Here is a 14,933-nt window from a genome sequence, read left to right on the forward strand (position 1 = left end):
GATGTGTGGTTAGGCTCCGCCCACTTATATATATTGATTTAAATGCTATTTTCTCAGGAACTACTGAACAGATTTACACCAGACCTACAAAAGGCACTTCCTTGACCTGAGGACTACCTCTCTGCCAAATTTCAAGTAACTCTGTTCAGCCGTTCGGGCTGTAGCTGTGTCTAAAGGTCCTATGGAAAAATGCATGGGAAAAACGCGTTTTGGGACCCCCCTTTTTTCTCAGCCCCCGCTTGACGAATCCCCCCGAGACTTTCAGGGTAGGAGCGGAGCGTAGCGCCCCACCTATTTTGAAATTTTCGCGAGGATTCATCGACCGGCGCCAAAGTTATTCCAAATAAAATGTTGCGGATTTCCTATGGAAACAGGGTCCTAACTATAACTATCTACTGGCGACCGCCAGTAGATAATATATAGATATATATGTGTGTGTGTGTGTGTGTGTGTGTATATATATATATATATATATATATATATATATATATATATATATATATATATATATATATATTTATTTATTTATTTATTTTATTGTTCAGTGGGCTGCCACAGTGCAGAAGTCAACCAGCTCCAATCATGCTCTTGGCCAGAGCATTCGTCATCAGTAAGGTTTTCATGTTCAATTCCCATTGAGTGATGTTGGAGCACAAATGCAGGCCTGGTCCAGCCTCTTTGCTGGCTTATGTTTGTATGTTGCCTATTGGGGCTATTTTTGGGAACTCTGGGAGAAGGCATTTTTCCAAGCTTTTAGAGAGGGTATTCTCATGGCTAAGATTAACTGTTAGTGGCAGCAACCCCGAGTCAAAAGGTGTAGTCCGATTTACCAATTTAATCATTTAGGATTGAGAATGGGTAGTCCTTGCAAGGATTTCTGTGGTCTTTTGGGTTACTTGACCTTCACAGCCTTGCATTAAATGGAACAAGAAGGGGTTCTCCGTATAATGAGAGACTTTGATTCCCCTTTCTCTGAGAGAGGCTCTCTCCCGATAAACAAAGTTTACAAGTTCATGGAACAGCCATGAGACAATGTGGGTTCATTTCTTTTGTATCCAGAAGGGGATAGAAACTCAATTGATGCAATATCTGTTGAGCATATGTGAACTAGTGAGGGTATGACCTTTAAGTACTTAATTACTTGTTTCAATAGGTAATTTTGGCCTTTGTAAGTGTTTATTAGATAAAATTGTAATATTTTGCTGATAGGAACTAGTTTCCTATAGTCTGCCGAAAACTTTAGTATTTCTTCTTTTCATCTAGGAGGAGCTCAACTGATGGTCGGTCAAGGGCCAGACAGGCACCTCTTGGAGATCAGGAAGTCTATCCAGGAGAGGCTAATAGAGCTCAGGCAGTTCCAGTTGCATGTCCAGGCAGGTCCAGTTCAGCAGGTTAACTAGGGTGTTGCAGAAGGGCCACTGACCCTTGCCTGTGCCCCTGTAGCTCAGAACAGGAGTGGGAAAAGAGTACAGGTGCAGTCTTCCTTCTAAGACAGCAGGGTAGATCTCAAGCAGTAGGACAGTCATCTGGCAGCAGGCCAATCCTACTTCTATGGAATCCACAGGTCCAGGAGTGTACTGAAAAGTGGGTCTGAAGGACCCATTTTTATACTTGGTGCCCACTTTAAAGTGGTGGAAACTTCTGGAATCTTCTCCCTACAGAAGCATCTGGAACTTCTTGCCTCCCTGCCCTGATCCCAGTCAGCCTGCAGGCACAATAGTTTAGTGTAAGTCCTTTGGGTGTGAGTTGAGGCAGTGTCTTTAAAGTGCAAGTGTGACTGTAGACAGCTCTGCCCAGCCTGCCAACGCCCAATTCCTCTATTGAGTGGCTCTTTGTGAGGAATATACAAAGGCAAACTACACCTAGTCATGTGATCCAGGACACAAGCTGAAGGCACTAAATGATGGGGACAAGAAAATGCCAGCTTTCTAGTGCAATTTTTACAATCGTGACTTAATTACAATTCTTAAGACACCTTACATGACTTTCCTACCTCACCCAAACAAAAGATATAAGGTAATAAGGTAACTCAATGTTATTCAAAGGGAGAGGTAGGCCTTGCAATACAGCAAAACAGATTTAAGAGATTTTCACTACAAGGACATGAATTTAAAAAGTTTGACATGTACTTTTAAGCTTTATTAACTCTATTGCTTTGTTCCAACACGGGCAGGAGCAGTTTTTATTTTTGCTCCAGCTGGGCAAGATCAAACCTATGTTCCCTACCTGAGAACGTGAAGGTAGGGAATTATATTTAAATTCCCCACCCACATTCCCCCAGGTAGGGAACAAGACAGTATCTTGAGGGGTAGGACCCCCAAGACACTGTTCTTCATCAGGTCCTCAGGGCCATTCTACGGCTTGGTGAGGAGGTTGTCATGCCCCCATACAAAAATACAGCACCTCCAGTGGATGTGGTCTCCAGAGCCTTCCAGGGGCTTTTGGAAGGAGGACCACAGCCACCTCCCCATAAAAGTTAATTGGTCCAGGTTATAGGGTCCCTATCGCCTTTGTTTGGCTTGGGAATGGGGGCGCACACACCCTCTCCACAAATAAACATTGTTTTACCCCTCGACCCTGGCCCAACTGTGGGGTTTTTATTTAAAGAGGGGAGAGCCTGCTGTGTTTTTATTTTACTGTGGATCCTTGATGGATCCATAGTACCATTTGAAAATAAAAATGCACTTTTGGCCCAGGGGTCCCTTTGGGACTGCCCCACAAGGCCTAGTGGGTGTGGGTAACCCCTACTCTGCCACCTATATGTTTTTTCATTTTTTTCAGGACAATGGCTGTGAATCCCTGAGTCTTAAAATGGCTGCAGCAACATATTTGTTGATTTTGTGTCAGCCAATCAGATAATTCTCTTTGATCTGTTGGGTCGACCAATCCACCCCGGTGTGAAAACTAGTGAAATGATTTACACCAAATCACAACAAGCACTCTTTCTGGGGAAAGATATAGGTTTCAGCCAAATTTGCTGTAAATCCTTCGGCCGTTTTGGCTGTAGCTGTGTCTAATTATCCTATGAATAATTTCATAGGGAGAACGCATTTTGGGACCCTTCCTGTTTCTCAGCCTCGCTTCATGAGTCACCCCAAAGCTTTGTATGAGGGAGCTGAGGCAAATTAGACATTTTTGTTTGGAAAGCTTTGTGAAGATCCATCAAACGACACCAAAGTTATAAGCTTACCACAAAATCAATTTCCTATGGAAATGTAGTCCTAACTAGAACTACCCAGTGGAATTTGGCACTGGATAATATACATGTATGTACATATACATATCATGTGTATGTCTAGTGCTGCCATTAAATTAACTGGTGCAAAGAGAATTTTTAAATATTTCAGACTAAACAATATGCCACCGTTTTTTTGATTGAAATTGCGTTGCTGGTTCAACATCTGAATATTTTGCACCCTCTTCTAATTTAGGGAATGCTAGGTGACAGGGGTGGTCTATGTTGTGCTCCCATTGGTGGACAGTGTCTTGTTGGGTACAATGAGGATCCCTTAGAGATTTGGAAAGCTCTGCCCCCCCCCATACCAATGTGCACTGTGAAAGTCTTGAGTGAATTGCTTTCAGGAGTCATCTGTAAGGAGCAAATGCCATGGTTGTGCAGTTTATGAGAATTACTTGAAGATATCACAGCTCATTTATTTAGCAAATTATTTTATTAGGTCACAAATTCAAAATCAACTTAGCACATAATGTGTATAAAACATTTTTAAACCAAATTCATAGAGATGTCTAATCACAATCTTGACAGCTGCCTTGAAGCATATGTTTAACGTTTGGGTTATGTGAACAAAAATGAATGCATGTTGATTTGATCTAACTGGATCCTTAATTAAATTGAATTGGATTTCAGAACTTTGGGAAAGGTATAGCATGAGAATGGGAATTAATGTTAAAACGTAGTAATTAGTTTTACTAAAATGGTATTGAATCATTTGCTGTATACGTATCACAAGATGCTATGGGCAAAAATATAAGCTTCTAGGATTGCAAATAATTATGTGGTTTATTATTTGCTTGTATTTAATAGGTAATTGTATGTGTTTTTACTTAAAAAATACATATTCACAAAGGTTTACTGTAACTTGATTCAGGATGGTGGTGTTTTATTCCTTCATATGGTGATCACCTCACTCCAAGTTATTACAGAAACTGTCTGTAGTCCTGAATTTTTCAGCTACAAATCATTGATTTCAGGTGTTTTAGTATATTTAGTTCAAAGACAGCAAAACAAGGCTGAAATACTCAGAATGCTCTAGGATATCACACAAAGATCCAGGACTGGAAACAGTGCTCATAATAACATGGAGGGAGGTGGCCATCCTATTTCTACAAGCAATAAGGTGCTCGTTGAATGGTGTATAAATGCAAATGGTCAAGAGCAAGTTACCCCAACCGTGCATAATGTATTAAAATGTAAGCCAGCAATCGACACTAGTGTCTCTATAGAGGGAAATATTAGAAATATTGTTGCACTAAAGCAGCTTACTACATACTCTGTACTCATTTGTCTCTCTTATCTGGCCCCCTTATTATGCAGATCATGCTGTTGACTGACCCTGAGATTGAAAGCAGTTTACTCATCAGCGCAGATGAAGGGGCCACCTACCAAAAGTACAGACTCAACTTCTACATTCAAAGCCTCCTCTTTCATCCGAAGCAGGAGGATTGGATTCTCGCATACAGTCAAGACCAAAAGGTGAGTTTATATGGAAGCAATTTCCATATTACTGTACAGACATGGAAACACTCTAAACATAAATGACTCTAAAGGAATATAATAAGAGGCACTGACTTTAGAGTGAACACCCTTAAGTTCTATTATTTTTTTAGCCTCAGCAAGCTTGCAATGCTCTATACAAAGGTGGGTTTAACGTTTTATATATGTATAATATACACATATACTAATGGATAGTAGTGGGCATTCGGGGTAGCTCTTGAGTGGGCCCTAAGCCTATATCAAATACTCTACATCTGTTTTGTGCCCTTATATCAACAATGTACTCTAGATTTACTATGAAGATTCACAGAACATATATTAGATCTCTCTCATGTAGATCACTTCAAATTCGCAAAGATATTCTCGATTGGCTCCCTTGAACATGCATACATTTATGTACATAATTAAATTTTCTGGAATTCACAAACAATTCAAGGAATGCTCCTAGCAACCTATGGCTCTCCAGATTCCTACAGGTACTCATTAGTGTATATATTTCACAGTAGAAGAAATGCCAAATTGCACCTGCACTTATGAACTCGTTTTTGTTCCTTGATGAGGGAAATACTCAGTGCAGGAACTAATTCTCTGTATAAGAGTGAGTCTCCAACCATTTCCCATGGAGTGAATATAGTTCTCATGAACTCCGAAACATTTGCGAGTAGCCACTAACCTGTGAGTTGGTTGGCAGTTTGCTGTTTGGCAGGTAACTCTGCAGTGGAGCTCTTGCAACCAGTCTGTTTGAGAAGATTTCCCCAAACATAGTAATCAACTACAGTGATATGGTTAAGATTGTTTGTGGCATGACGGGTGAGGAAAGTTAAAATTTTACCTTTTGCTGTCAGGAATCGTGGTGCATAAACAGGGGTCGCTCCTCCATTTGAGAGGAAGAGGGTCGTCGCACACAAGCCCCAGAGCTAAAAAATAAAACAGTAATTAAGTTTTATTTATTACCGTTTTATTTTTCAGCACCCCATCCCAAATCAAGTGGCAGGACGAGTTGGGGCCATGCACGTCTCTTTGGCCATCCGTCTTGGGTCGGCCAGCCAGACATGCGCATTTTGAAGTTCTCTAACCTAGCTGTCTAAGACAGCAGGGTTAGCTACGGCGCAGGTTCCGAGTGCTCTTAGGAGCAGTGCAAGAGAATGCTCTATCCAATCCTGGTGCTGCTTTCATGCTGTTCATGTTCATGGTGCTTCATCTATCATGAAAAACATCTATGTGAACCCAAGCCCGGAAACAAAAATCATCGCTCTACAAATAATCAAAGACCAGCTAGAAAAACTACGGGACCCACGTAGAAACAAAAATAATAATATCCGGTGACTTTAACATGAACTTATTGGATGTCATCACAAGCAGCGGTTACATTAAAACTCAAAATTCGATCTATTTGATACTTGAAAGTGTTTTTTCAAATCAAAAACATGCAAAATAAAACAGGTACGTTGTGTCTTTCCTCCATAATTTTGGTGTCTGATGCCTGAATGGCAGATTTCCATCAGACGCACCAGCCAAGCCCACTAAACTATTCAAATATAGCGCAAAAATAATTGATTACACCTTTGTAGAACTTCAGATTTTTGAATATATGAATGCTATCAAAGGGTTTTATTATTCTAAAAACCTTCATTTTGTTTAAAACATCGATCAATCTCCTTACATAGCATGCTTAGAGAGTGATATAAATCTAGGAGAATTGATGGGAATCGAGAAATTAAAGCAGAAATGTAAAGTTATCTACCCAAACATACTAAGAGAACGGAAAAACAAAATTCTTAAGAAAGAAAGGTTAAATACGATGAGGATGTAGCTTAATAAGGAGGTGACAGTCACATCTGCTAAATTAGTCACCATGCACTAAAATGTAGCAATATAACAAAGAGTATAAAAGTATATAATAGCAGAAAGCTAAAAAATATCTGGAAACAGCCACTATAAAAACACAACTTTCGTTTTTCGGCTGTTTGAAGACGAAGAAACAAGATCTAAATAAAGAATGGATGTGAGAAATGGGATTGTTGGTTGAGAGAAGTGTGAGCCCTTCTCTAGCAACATCCATAGTCCTTGGTAGGGTGAACCACACGTCACTAAAATAACATGACTAACCATCAGATAGCTTGGCACAAAAGCAGTTAGGCTTAACCTGGGGAACTGATAGTATATAAAAACAATTGGTTCTGTAGGGAAGATTGACATTTCTTTGAAATCAGTTATATCCGAGTAACCTAGGAAAAAACAATGTAAGGCATGACATATATATCTTCTCAAGGACAGGAAAATACTTGATATTAACACAAAAGTGAACATACTTTATAAGATATATTAACTTATCATATATCATAGAGAAATGCAAATATTGCATATAAAAAAACACAGGACTGTTATGTGACATGATCACATGTTTAAAGGAGAGAGCACAAGCCCTTTAGCACTGTTTAGCAGTCCTAAAGCCAACAAAAATTAATTCAGCAAAACTGGAGGAGAGAAAATAATAGGTTTGGGCATAACCCTGCCGAGAGGGTCCCATCCAAAATCGAAGATGTATTACACAGAGAAATCCAATGCCAGTAAAAATAGAGTAATACAAAGCCCAGAAAAGGACATACAAAAAAGATGTCCGCGAGGCCAAGCACATCCACATGGAAAACAAATGAGTAACATTGTTGTCGATCTGTAGATCAAAGGATTGCCAACATTTCTGGGGATATATAAACTCAATTGACACAGTACAAAAAAATACCACAGAAAACAGTATAGCAGCCAAAGTATGGGAGAACCACATTAAAACATTATATTGTGAACCCAACCGTGCCCCAGAGACTATGTACTCGGAAAAATTTTAGACAAGGCTGTCAAATATGGACACTCCTGTTACAGTCCCATGGTGCTCAAATACAGCAGTAATTGACAAAATCAAAGAGTGCATCTGATGAAGCCCCTGAGGCTAATGGGGTACAGCCAAATTACATCAAGGCAGTGACATATTTTTGGGCTTTGTGGCTCAACACGCTATAAAATGCCTGCTATTTTTCAGGGATAGTTCTGCCATCCTGTCAGGGATAAATTCTCTGCCCTTTACATAGGAAGGGACCACGCCATCTCCCATTGAACTAACATATGATAACACTCCTGGATGTGGAGGCTAAATAATATGCTAGCCTACTCCTGAATTGTCTAAAGATGTGGACAGAGGAAAATGGTGTAATCCCATGGAATCAAACAAGTTAAAGAGATAACTATGGAACATTGGAAAACATCATGACACCACCATACTAGCTACGAAACATTTAGTACCTTTAACCGTGGATCTCTGTGCCTCTATTATAGACCTGCACATGGCATTCTATATCATAGATGGGGAGGTCCTTTGGAAATGGCTGGAAAATTGACCTAAAGCTTGTAAAAATCATCCAGGTTTTAGTTACTGACATTAGGATTAAAGTGAAATTGGGCAATGACAAATCACTCTCTATAAAATGTGACCACTGGAGGTCTTAAGCAAGTCTGCGTGTGATTACCAATACTTTTTAACCTTATGCCACCAACATCAACCTCATTTGTGCAATAAAAGAGCCTGATCCCCAAACCTTGGAGGAGGCACAATTCAACTATTATTGTATGTGGATGATATTGTAATATTTGACAAAACAAGCGTGTGCCTAAAATATGCATTGAAGTGCTTCGAATTGTATTGTGCAGAGAACCATTTGAAAGTTAACTATGAGAAATATATTGTGCTGCATTTTAGGACTAGAAAAAAGACAGTGAATAGATCTTACCTTCCTTCGTATTAGAGCTCTTAAATATTAAGTACCTGACTCTCTTACGTAATGTAATAGTTAAACATTTGAGAGACTCTCCCCTCCAAGAGAGATTACTTTTACATAAGAGAGAATGCTCTCTGATAATATCAAATAGCTTAAGAACACTGAAAATATCAACGCATTTCAAGAGAAAACATGCACAGCTCAGAGATTTAATTCTTTGGTGTGTGGTGTGACAGACTCTGGTTTCGTTTTTTGATTCTACTGATGTCTTGAGAGAAATGTACGGGAGTCATGACTCTAATTTTAAAGTGGTCTCTTGTATCTCACATTTAATGTCCACACTGCATACCACCATAATCACATTATCCCTAAGTGCTTGTCAATTCCTTGTCCTATACGGAGATTAATTAGAGCAACTTTGAATCAAATAATACTTTGAACAAGATGTGGAACCTACATTTATAGCATGGCTTAAGAGGAATCACTTTATTAAAAGATTAGCTGTAGTTGTGTTTATGTCATATCTTATGTCCTTCTTTACAATGCCTACCAACGCAGTACGGTTAGGCATGCTGCATTTCCGGATTGTGTACATCTCTTAAGCGTTTTTTTTTTTAAAATTAAGTTTCTAATCCGTGTTAAGTCGAATTAATTGTTTCAAGGTTTACATAACTCGATAAATAATTTCCCAGTTAATATCGAACCTCTTAAGTTATTTGTATATACTTCTCAATCAAAAACACCCAATCTTAGTAAGCTAGTTTAACACACCGGCGCCTTTGAAAATCCTATTTACATCAAGTTTGTTATTACATGATTTGTTATTTTTGCAATTTTATTTACAAGTAGGTATTCATTATGGAATAACAGCTCCATTAATTTGTATATACTAATCACACCAAAAACTTACTTAAAGCACTAGTCTATTCTTTCCCTGTTGACATAATTTATCAATCCAAATATTGCAGGATGGTGAATCTTAGATTGCCAGTATGTGGATATTACTGATCTTGCAACTAGTGTAATAAACCACCAATGTTTTCCTGCTGATTATCATATGTTTAAAGCAGCCTAATTATACTGAAATTTCACCTGGCTTGACCTTAATTTCCAGACAATGCATTATAAATATAAGGATTTTATCGCAAAATTATTTCAGTCGAACACAAGACCAAATCATACACATCCAAATTCCTGATTGATAGCACCATGGTCAGTATTCCACGATGTTAGGATTGCATTACTGCAGGTGGACTGATTTGTAGGACTATGTGAAAATGCCCATTTTGTGTGGTTACTCCCATTTTTACTGACTTATATTGCTGTTTTTTAGACTCTGCATACAGTAGCTGTCTCGTGACCAGGTTATATGGTCTGACTCCTAAAACATGTAGAAATTTTTCAAACCTTGATTGACTTATGTAACTTCCTAATAAGGCCATAATATATGGTGATGAAAATACATCTATAGAATAGAATGCTAAATTGTCATCTGGGGACGGCAGCAATTCTGGTGCCATCCACTTCTGTACCAAAGGAAAACACGGCTTCGGGCTTACTATTGTAACCTGACTGCTGCAGTGTTAAACTTGCAGTGCAACCTTCTAAAATAACTCTTTTTAACAGGTAAAATCATCCCTTCTAAATATTAGTAAGTCACATGTATGTACGAGTTGTTGGCCACAGGAAAGGGTGCATGGTTTTTAAAAGTGGATATATAGAAAACGGATGCTACCATGCCTCTTCAGTGACTAGACCCTAACAGTTCTATTCACTGTGACAGGCCTGGTTGTTCTATGTAGAAAAATAGAGTACAGATTAAAATACTAATATTGCTAACTCAGAAATGGGACAAGCTAGAAAAATAATTAAACCACAATTTTTAACAGTTATTAGAAATCCAATTCAATATTAAGGCTGTACTTCAAATAAATGTTCAGGAAAATATCTCTACAGAATATTTAGAGTGGGGGTTGTGGGCATCCTGTTAATACTACACTGTCAAATCTTGCTTAGCATCTCTGTTGAGCCCCATGCAACACTTGGGTGCACTTGAAATGGAGGCAAACAGAATGCCAAGACCACGTTTATGTATCCTCTGTCTGATTGCTAAGGTACCCTGCTTTTGTCCTACCAGATGTCGGTCTCTGGGTTTGTTGTGGGTATATTGCCTGCTTCTAATTCGATTTTAGTGTTATATGTGGGAGGCACTGGTGATTTCCCTATCACACTCCCAAACACCCCACCAGCCCTCAAAACCCAAGCTTAGTGTTGCCAAAGACTTTCACCATCTTCGAAATGCCCAGGCATTTGCCATTTTGGGCCTGTTTTGCAGGTAAACAAACAGGAATTACTAATAAAGTGGGTAGTGTTGCCCCTGGAAACTTTACCACATTGAATAGAGAGTGCCCAGGAGTCCTCCCACCCACTAGCTAGTGCCAAGCATAAATTCAGCAGCCCAAGTAGTCTTCATCAAAACACTGCTGGCATTGTGAAAACATACTCGCGGAACTGAACCTGCTGCACTTGGCATTTGTGACCTGTGAGAAGGACCAGAGGAGGTAAGCCCCTTTTACTTGAATTTCAAGAACAGGTAAATCTCCATGGATAATGCTTTGACTCCCTATGCAGCTCGAGGAACATAGCAAAGTTAAAGACAACATTCCTGTGAAGGATGCCGGCTGACCAATGTGAAGAAGAACCTAGGCTGGACTTTGCTCTTGCCCTCTGCCTTACACCCTGAGGGGTCTTGAAGTGCTCCTCCTGAGGTCTTGGGGCCTTCTGGAGTGTCCATGTGTGGTTGTTTGGGCACCAAAAGATGCTTGGTAACTTTGTAAATACTTTTGTTCCTGAGCTCACGGGACCAGCCATGAAAAGTGTTCGAACAGCAGTTCCAAAGTTTCAGATTAAATTTCAGGATTGTTCCATGTGGGTAAGAGTTTTTCCTCAGAACGTCCCTTTTGAGCTTGGGATTTAAAAACATTTTAGATCTTCCCTAGTTCCAGGTCTAGCAGGGCCAATCTACTTGGTGTGTTAGACCTGCACTCTATCATTGTCAGCCTTAAATCGCGCCTAGATTCTAGTCTACTGTCGCTATTGACTACCGTTGGCACTTTGCACTTTTTGATGCATTGTCCTCTTAAATCTTTAAATATTTATATGTCTGATAAACCTTATTGGATTTTTGTTGTTTTAGTGTCATCAAGCTTTTAAATTGTTCTCTTTTTAGAAATTACAGTAATGTGTTTATTGTGTTGAGATTTCAACTTTGAACTATTTTACTACTTTTAAATCCTGTACGCATTTTCTCTAAGGTCATTCTGTCTTCTCTGTGCCGTAGCTACCAAGGGTTGTGCTCAGTTTTAAATTATTGAAACCTTTCACTGGAACTAAAATGTTAGTGACTATATAACTTGTGGTGAACTTCCATCCACCCCAATTAATAATACACTTTTTCACTCAAGTAGTGAGGTATCATTTGTATTCTGTATAATAGCCAGTGATTGGCATTTGCTCCTACCCAGTTGTATCTACCTTCTTGCCTTATGCTTACCTCCTACTGCACCCTAATATTTGATTTACTGTAAAAATTCCCTTAAACCCTAAATCTAAAATGCTAATGCCTTCTTCCATCTGGGATGTCTCTGGCTTTCCCATAGCCATTCCTCTATTTGGATGGGGTAACCTCTCCTCTGTTAGGTTTAAAAATAGTTTTTTTCCCTAGCTCTGTTTTCAGTCAGAAAGGAAAGCCATGTGAATAAAAAAGGAGCAGATCTTACAAGCCCAGTTTCATATCTCCATGTCAAAGGAAGGAAGCATAAAGGCTGTCATTTGTTTTAAAAACTATTTCTGTGTACCTTCCAGGTGGTTAAATCCTGTAAGGCAGCCAGTTTTTGACAACTCTAATGCCTTCTAAGGCCCAGAGGACATGCCCCTGTTCTCTGGCAGCAAGTCTAATAATTCTCAGCCGGAAATGTCCATTGAGCCTCTTGACTGAGGTTGAGTGACAAACATGTTTTAGACAAATTATGGTTCAGGAAGCACAAAGTGCACTTTTATCAAGTATGTTTCCATTAAAGTTATCAAACAGCTACAATTACAATTAAATAGGTTTTCTGAAACTGATCAGTAAATAACTTTGAGTGATTTTAATAGCATTTTCCCAAGTAGCAACAGTAAATATCAATTTTAATTATATCTATGCATGTTCATGGAAAATCTAGTTGAACTATACAATGAAAATTGGATATATATTTGTTATGAGAGCATACTTCTCGAAACATGTCGTGAGCCATTATTTTATGCATTAAACCCTCTAAGCTTACCTGAAATACTTTAGGTGTAACTTTTTAATACATTCCAATAGAATTCCTTACATGCAAAGGAACATTCCTTTTGTGTGTCACTGCAGGGCTTGTAAACTACAACCCAGGCAGAGCACAGCAATGCTCTTCAGAGCCCTATATTTCTCATATATGTAGGTGCAGTGTATATGCGGGTGGAGTATATATGGCACGTAGCTTCCATGCTGTTGGTTCATTTTGTGTGCCATCTTCTCTGGCTGTAAAGGAAAGTTAAATAAATCAAATGGACAGTACATTTTTTAGGGAGAATGTGCGAACACTGCTAAGAAGACTGCTTAGTAGTGGCCTAAGGCCAGCGAAAGCAGAAAAGAAACATTGTAGGGAGTACTCTTCTTAAACTTCCTAACAACACTGTGTGGACCAACTGAATTACCTGCAGACACACCCCTTAAACACCTTGTTGAAAGCCCACTCAAATTCATAGCAAATGTTCACTCAAAGTGGGGCGGGTGCCAAGACAATGTCTTGTTTGAGGGGCCACCTTTGGTAGCCGTTCGGCAGAATCACTGTAAAAGGGATACAGTATTTAAAAGGCCCTTTAATTTTTTTAACTACTCTTGCTGTTAGATTGTCTCTGTGGCAGAGGTTCCACAGACTAGGGAGCACAGGCTGCCTGAGAGCCTTGAGAGCTCATATCTTAGGAAACACTTGAAGGATGTCTAAGTTAGCAATTGTTCTTCAATCAAGACAGCCTCACCTATTTAGCTCTCTGGTCAGGGTATGGAACTGAGGTGCTCCTCAAAGTTCTGGGAGGCAACTAGGGGCTCACATAGGTTTCTCTGCACCCCTGATGGAAGTGAAGGACCAGGCAGTCTACCCAGCCACAATGTAGGCAACAACCTTTCTCCAGCAGACATGTTAGCTTTTTGTCCTGCACACAAAGCTTGTTAACCATGTGTATTGAATGGCAGAGACCTCACAATGGCTTTGGTTGGCCCTCACAGGCAGCGAGGCTAAGAAACTCATTTTCAGGCTCTCCACTGTAGGGTGAAATCTAGGATACACTCTGGCAGCAGATAGGGTTCTCCTCCTTGTAAGCAGCTTCAGCAGCACTTCGTACCCACAACTTGGTCCTGGTTTGTCATCGAGTAGCAGCTAATCATGCTCTGTCTCATGGAACTTAGTCCTCCTTAGTGTCCAGGACTTTAGATCTTCATGAGGCATTCTGAATCAGAGCACTGACACAGTTTGATTATTTATCATCAAAGCAGAGAGATCAGCTCACATGTATAGTTACAATTCTGGGAAGCTCCACAAAATAATCCTTGCATGGCCACTGCAAGGGCATTCCCTGGCCATGGACAATGGGAGTCTCTCTAGGTGTGCTTCTAATTAACCCAGGAAGAGATGTTTGAGCCCAGAAAGCAGGCTATATCTTTTGTAGTTTCAGATCAGGTAGGAAGAAAGAGAGACATTTTGAACCTTCTGGTAGGCATTAGGCTTGAGACCACTGCCTGCAGGGAACTTTGTCCTTCTACAGCATGGCATAAGCAGTGCACAATGTATGCCCTTCCAGGTCACTAGTGATTCAACCCACGACACTCCTAAGGTGTAGACACACTATCCACATACATTCCTCAAGCATGGAAGTTGAAAAACCCAGTTAATTGAGACTGACAGAACCTTTTACAAGTAGAGGCCAGTAGGCTTGAAGGAGATGGATAAAACTCTGCCGTCATCATCATGCTGCCACTGCCTCTTAGTTGATTGTAAGAAGGAGACCATGCTTTGGAAATCTGTCCCAATACATAGATTGGGAACGAAGGTGCCATCTGTCTCAGAACAGACGTATCCTCATAGTTTAAGGAGTTTGGTCTGGAAAAGTAGGACTCAGTGTAATGATGATTTCTTTAGTAAGATGGTATTGCTTTCCCAGCCGTCTAGCCATGTGTTCTATTTTCAGTATAGATGCTGTTTAAAGCATCAGTGTGTGTTTCTAAGTTCCACATGTTATTTTGTACTATCCTATAAGCTATCTTTTGTAAACATTTTTTTACACCCAGACATTGCCTTTCAAAGGAAACATATATCTTTCTATTTACAGCATTTTTTCAGCCCTTTGGT

General features: G+C 39.7%; 1 protein-coding gene across 2 annotated transcripts in view; it reads left to right on the forward strand.

Annotated features, from left to right (window-relative positions):
- Positions 1-14,933, forward strand: part of LOC146867033 (VPS10 domain-containing receptor SorCS1-like) — a 3,068,338-nt gene that overhangs the window by 1,665,099 nt on the left and 1,388,306 nt on the right. For both annotated transcript variants that reach the window (XM_085603449.1, XM_085603451.1), the window contains exon 4: positions 4,556-4,714. In XM_085603449.1, the coding sequence (XP_085459575.1) occupies positions 4,556-4,714 (159 nt within the window). The remainder of the gene's footprint in view (positions 1-4,555; positions 4,715-14,933) is intronic.

The sequence above is a fragment of the Triturus cristatus genome, chromosome 1_2, assembly GCF_964204655.1.
Source record: "Triturus cristatus chromosome 1_2, aTriCri1.1, whole genome shotgun sequence".
Classification (NCBI taxonomy): domain Eukaryota; kingdom Metazoa; phylum Chordata; class Amphibia; order Caudata; family Salamandridae; genus Triturus; species Triturus cristatus.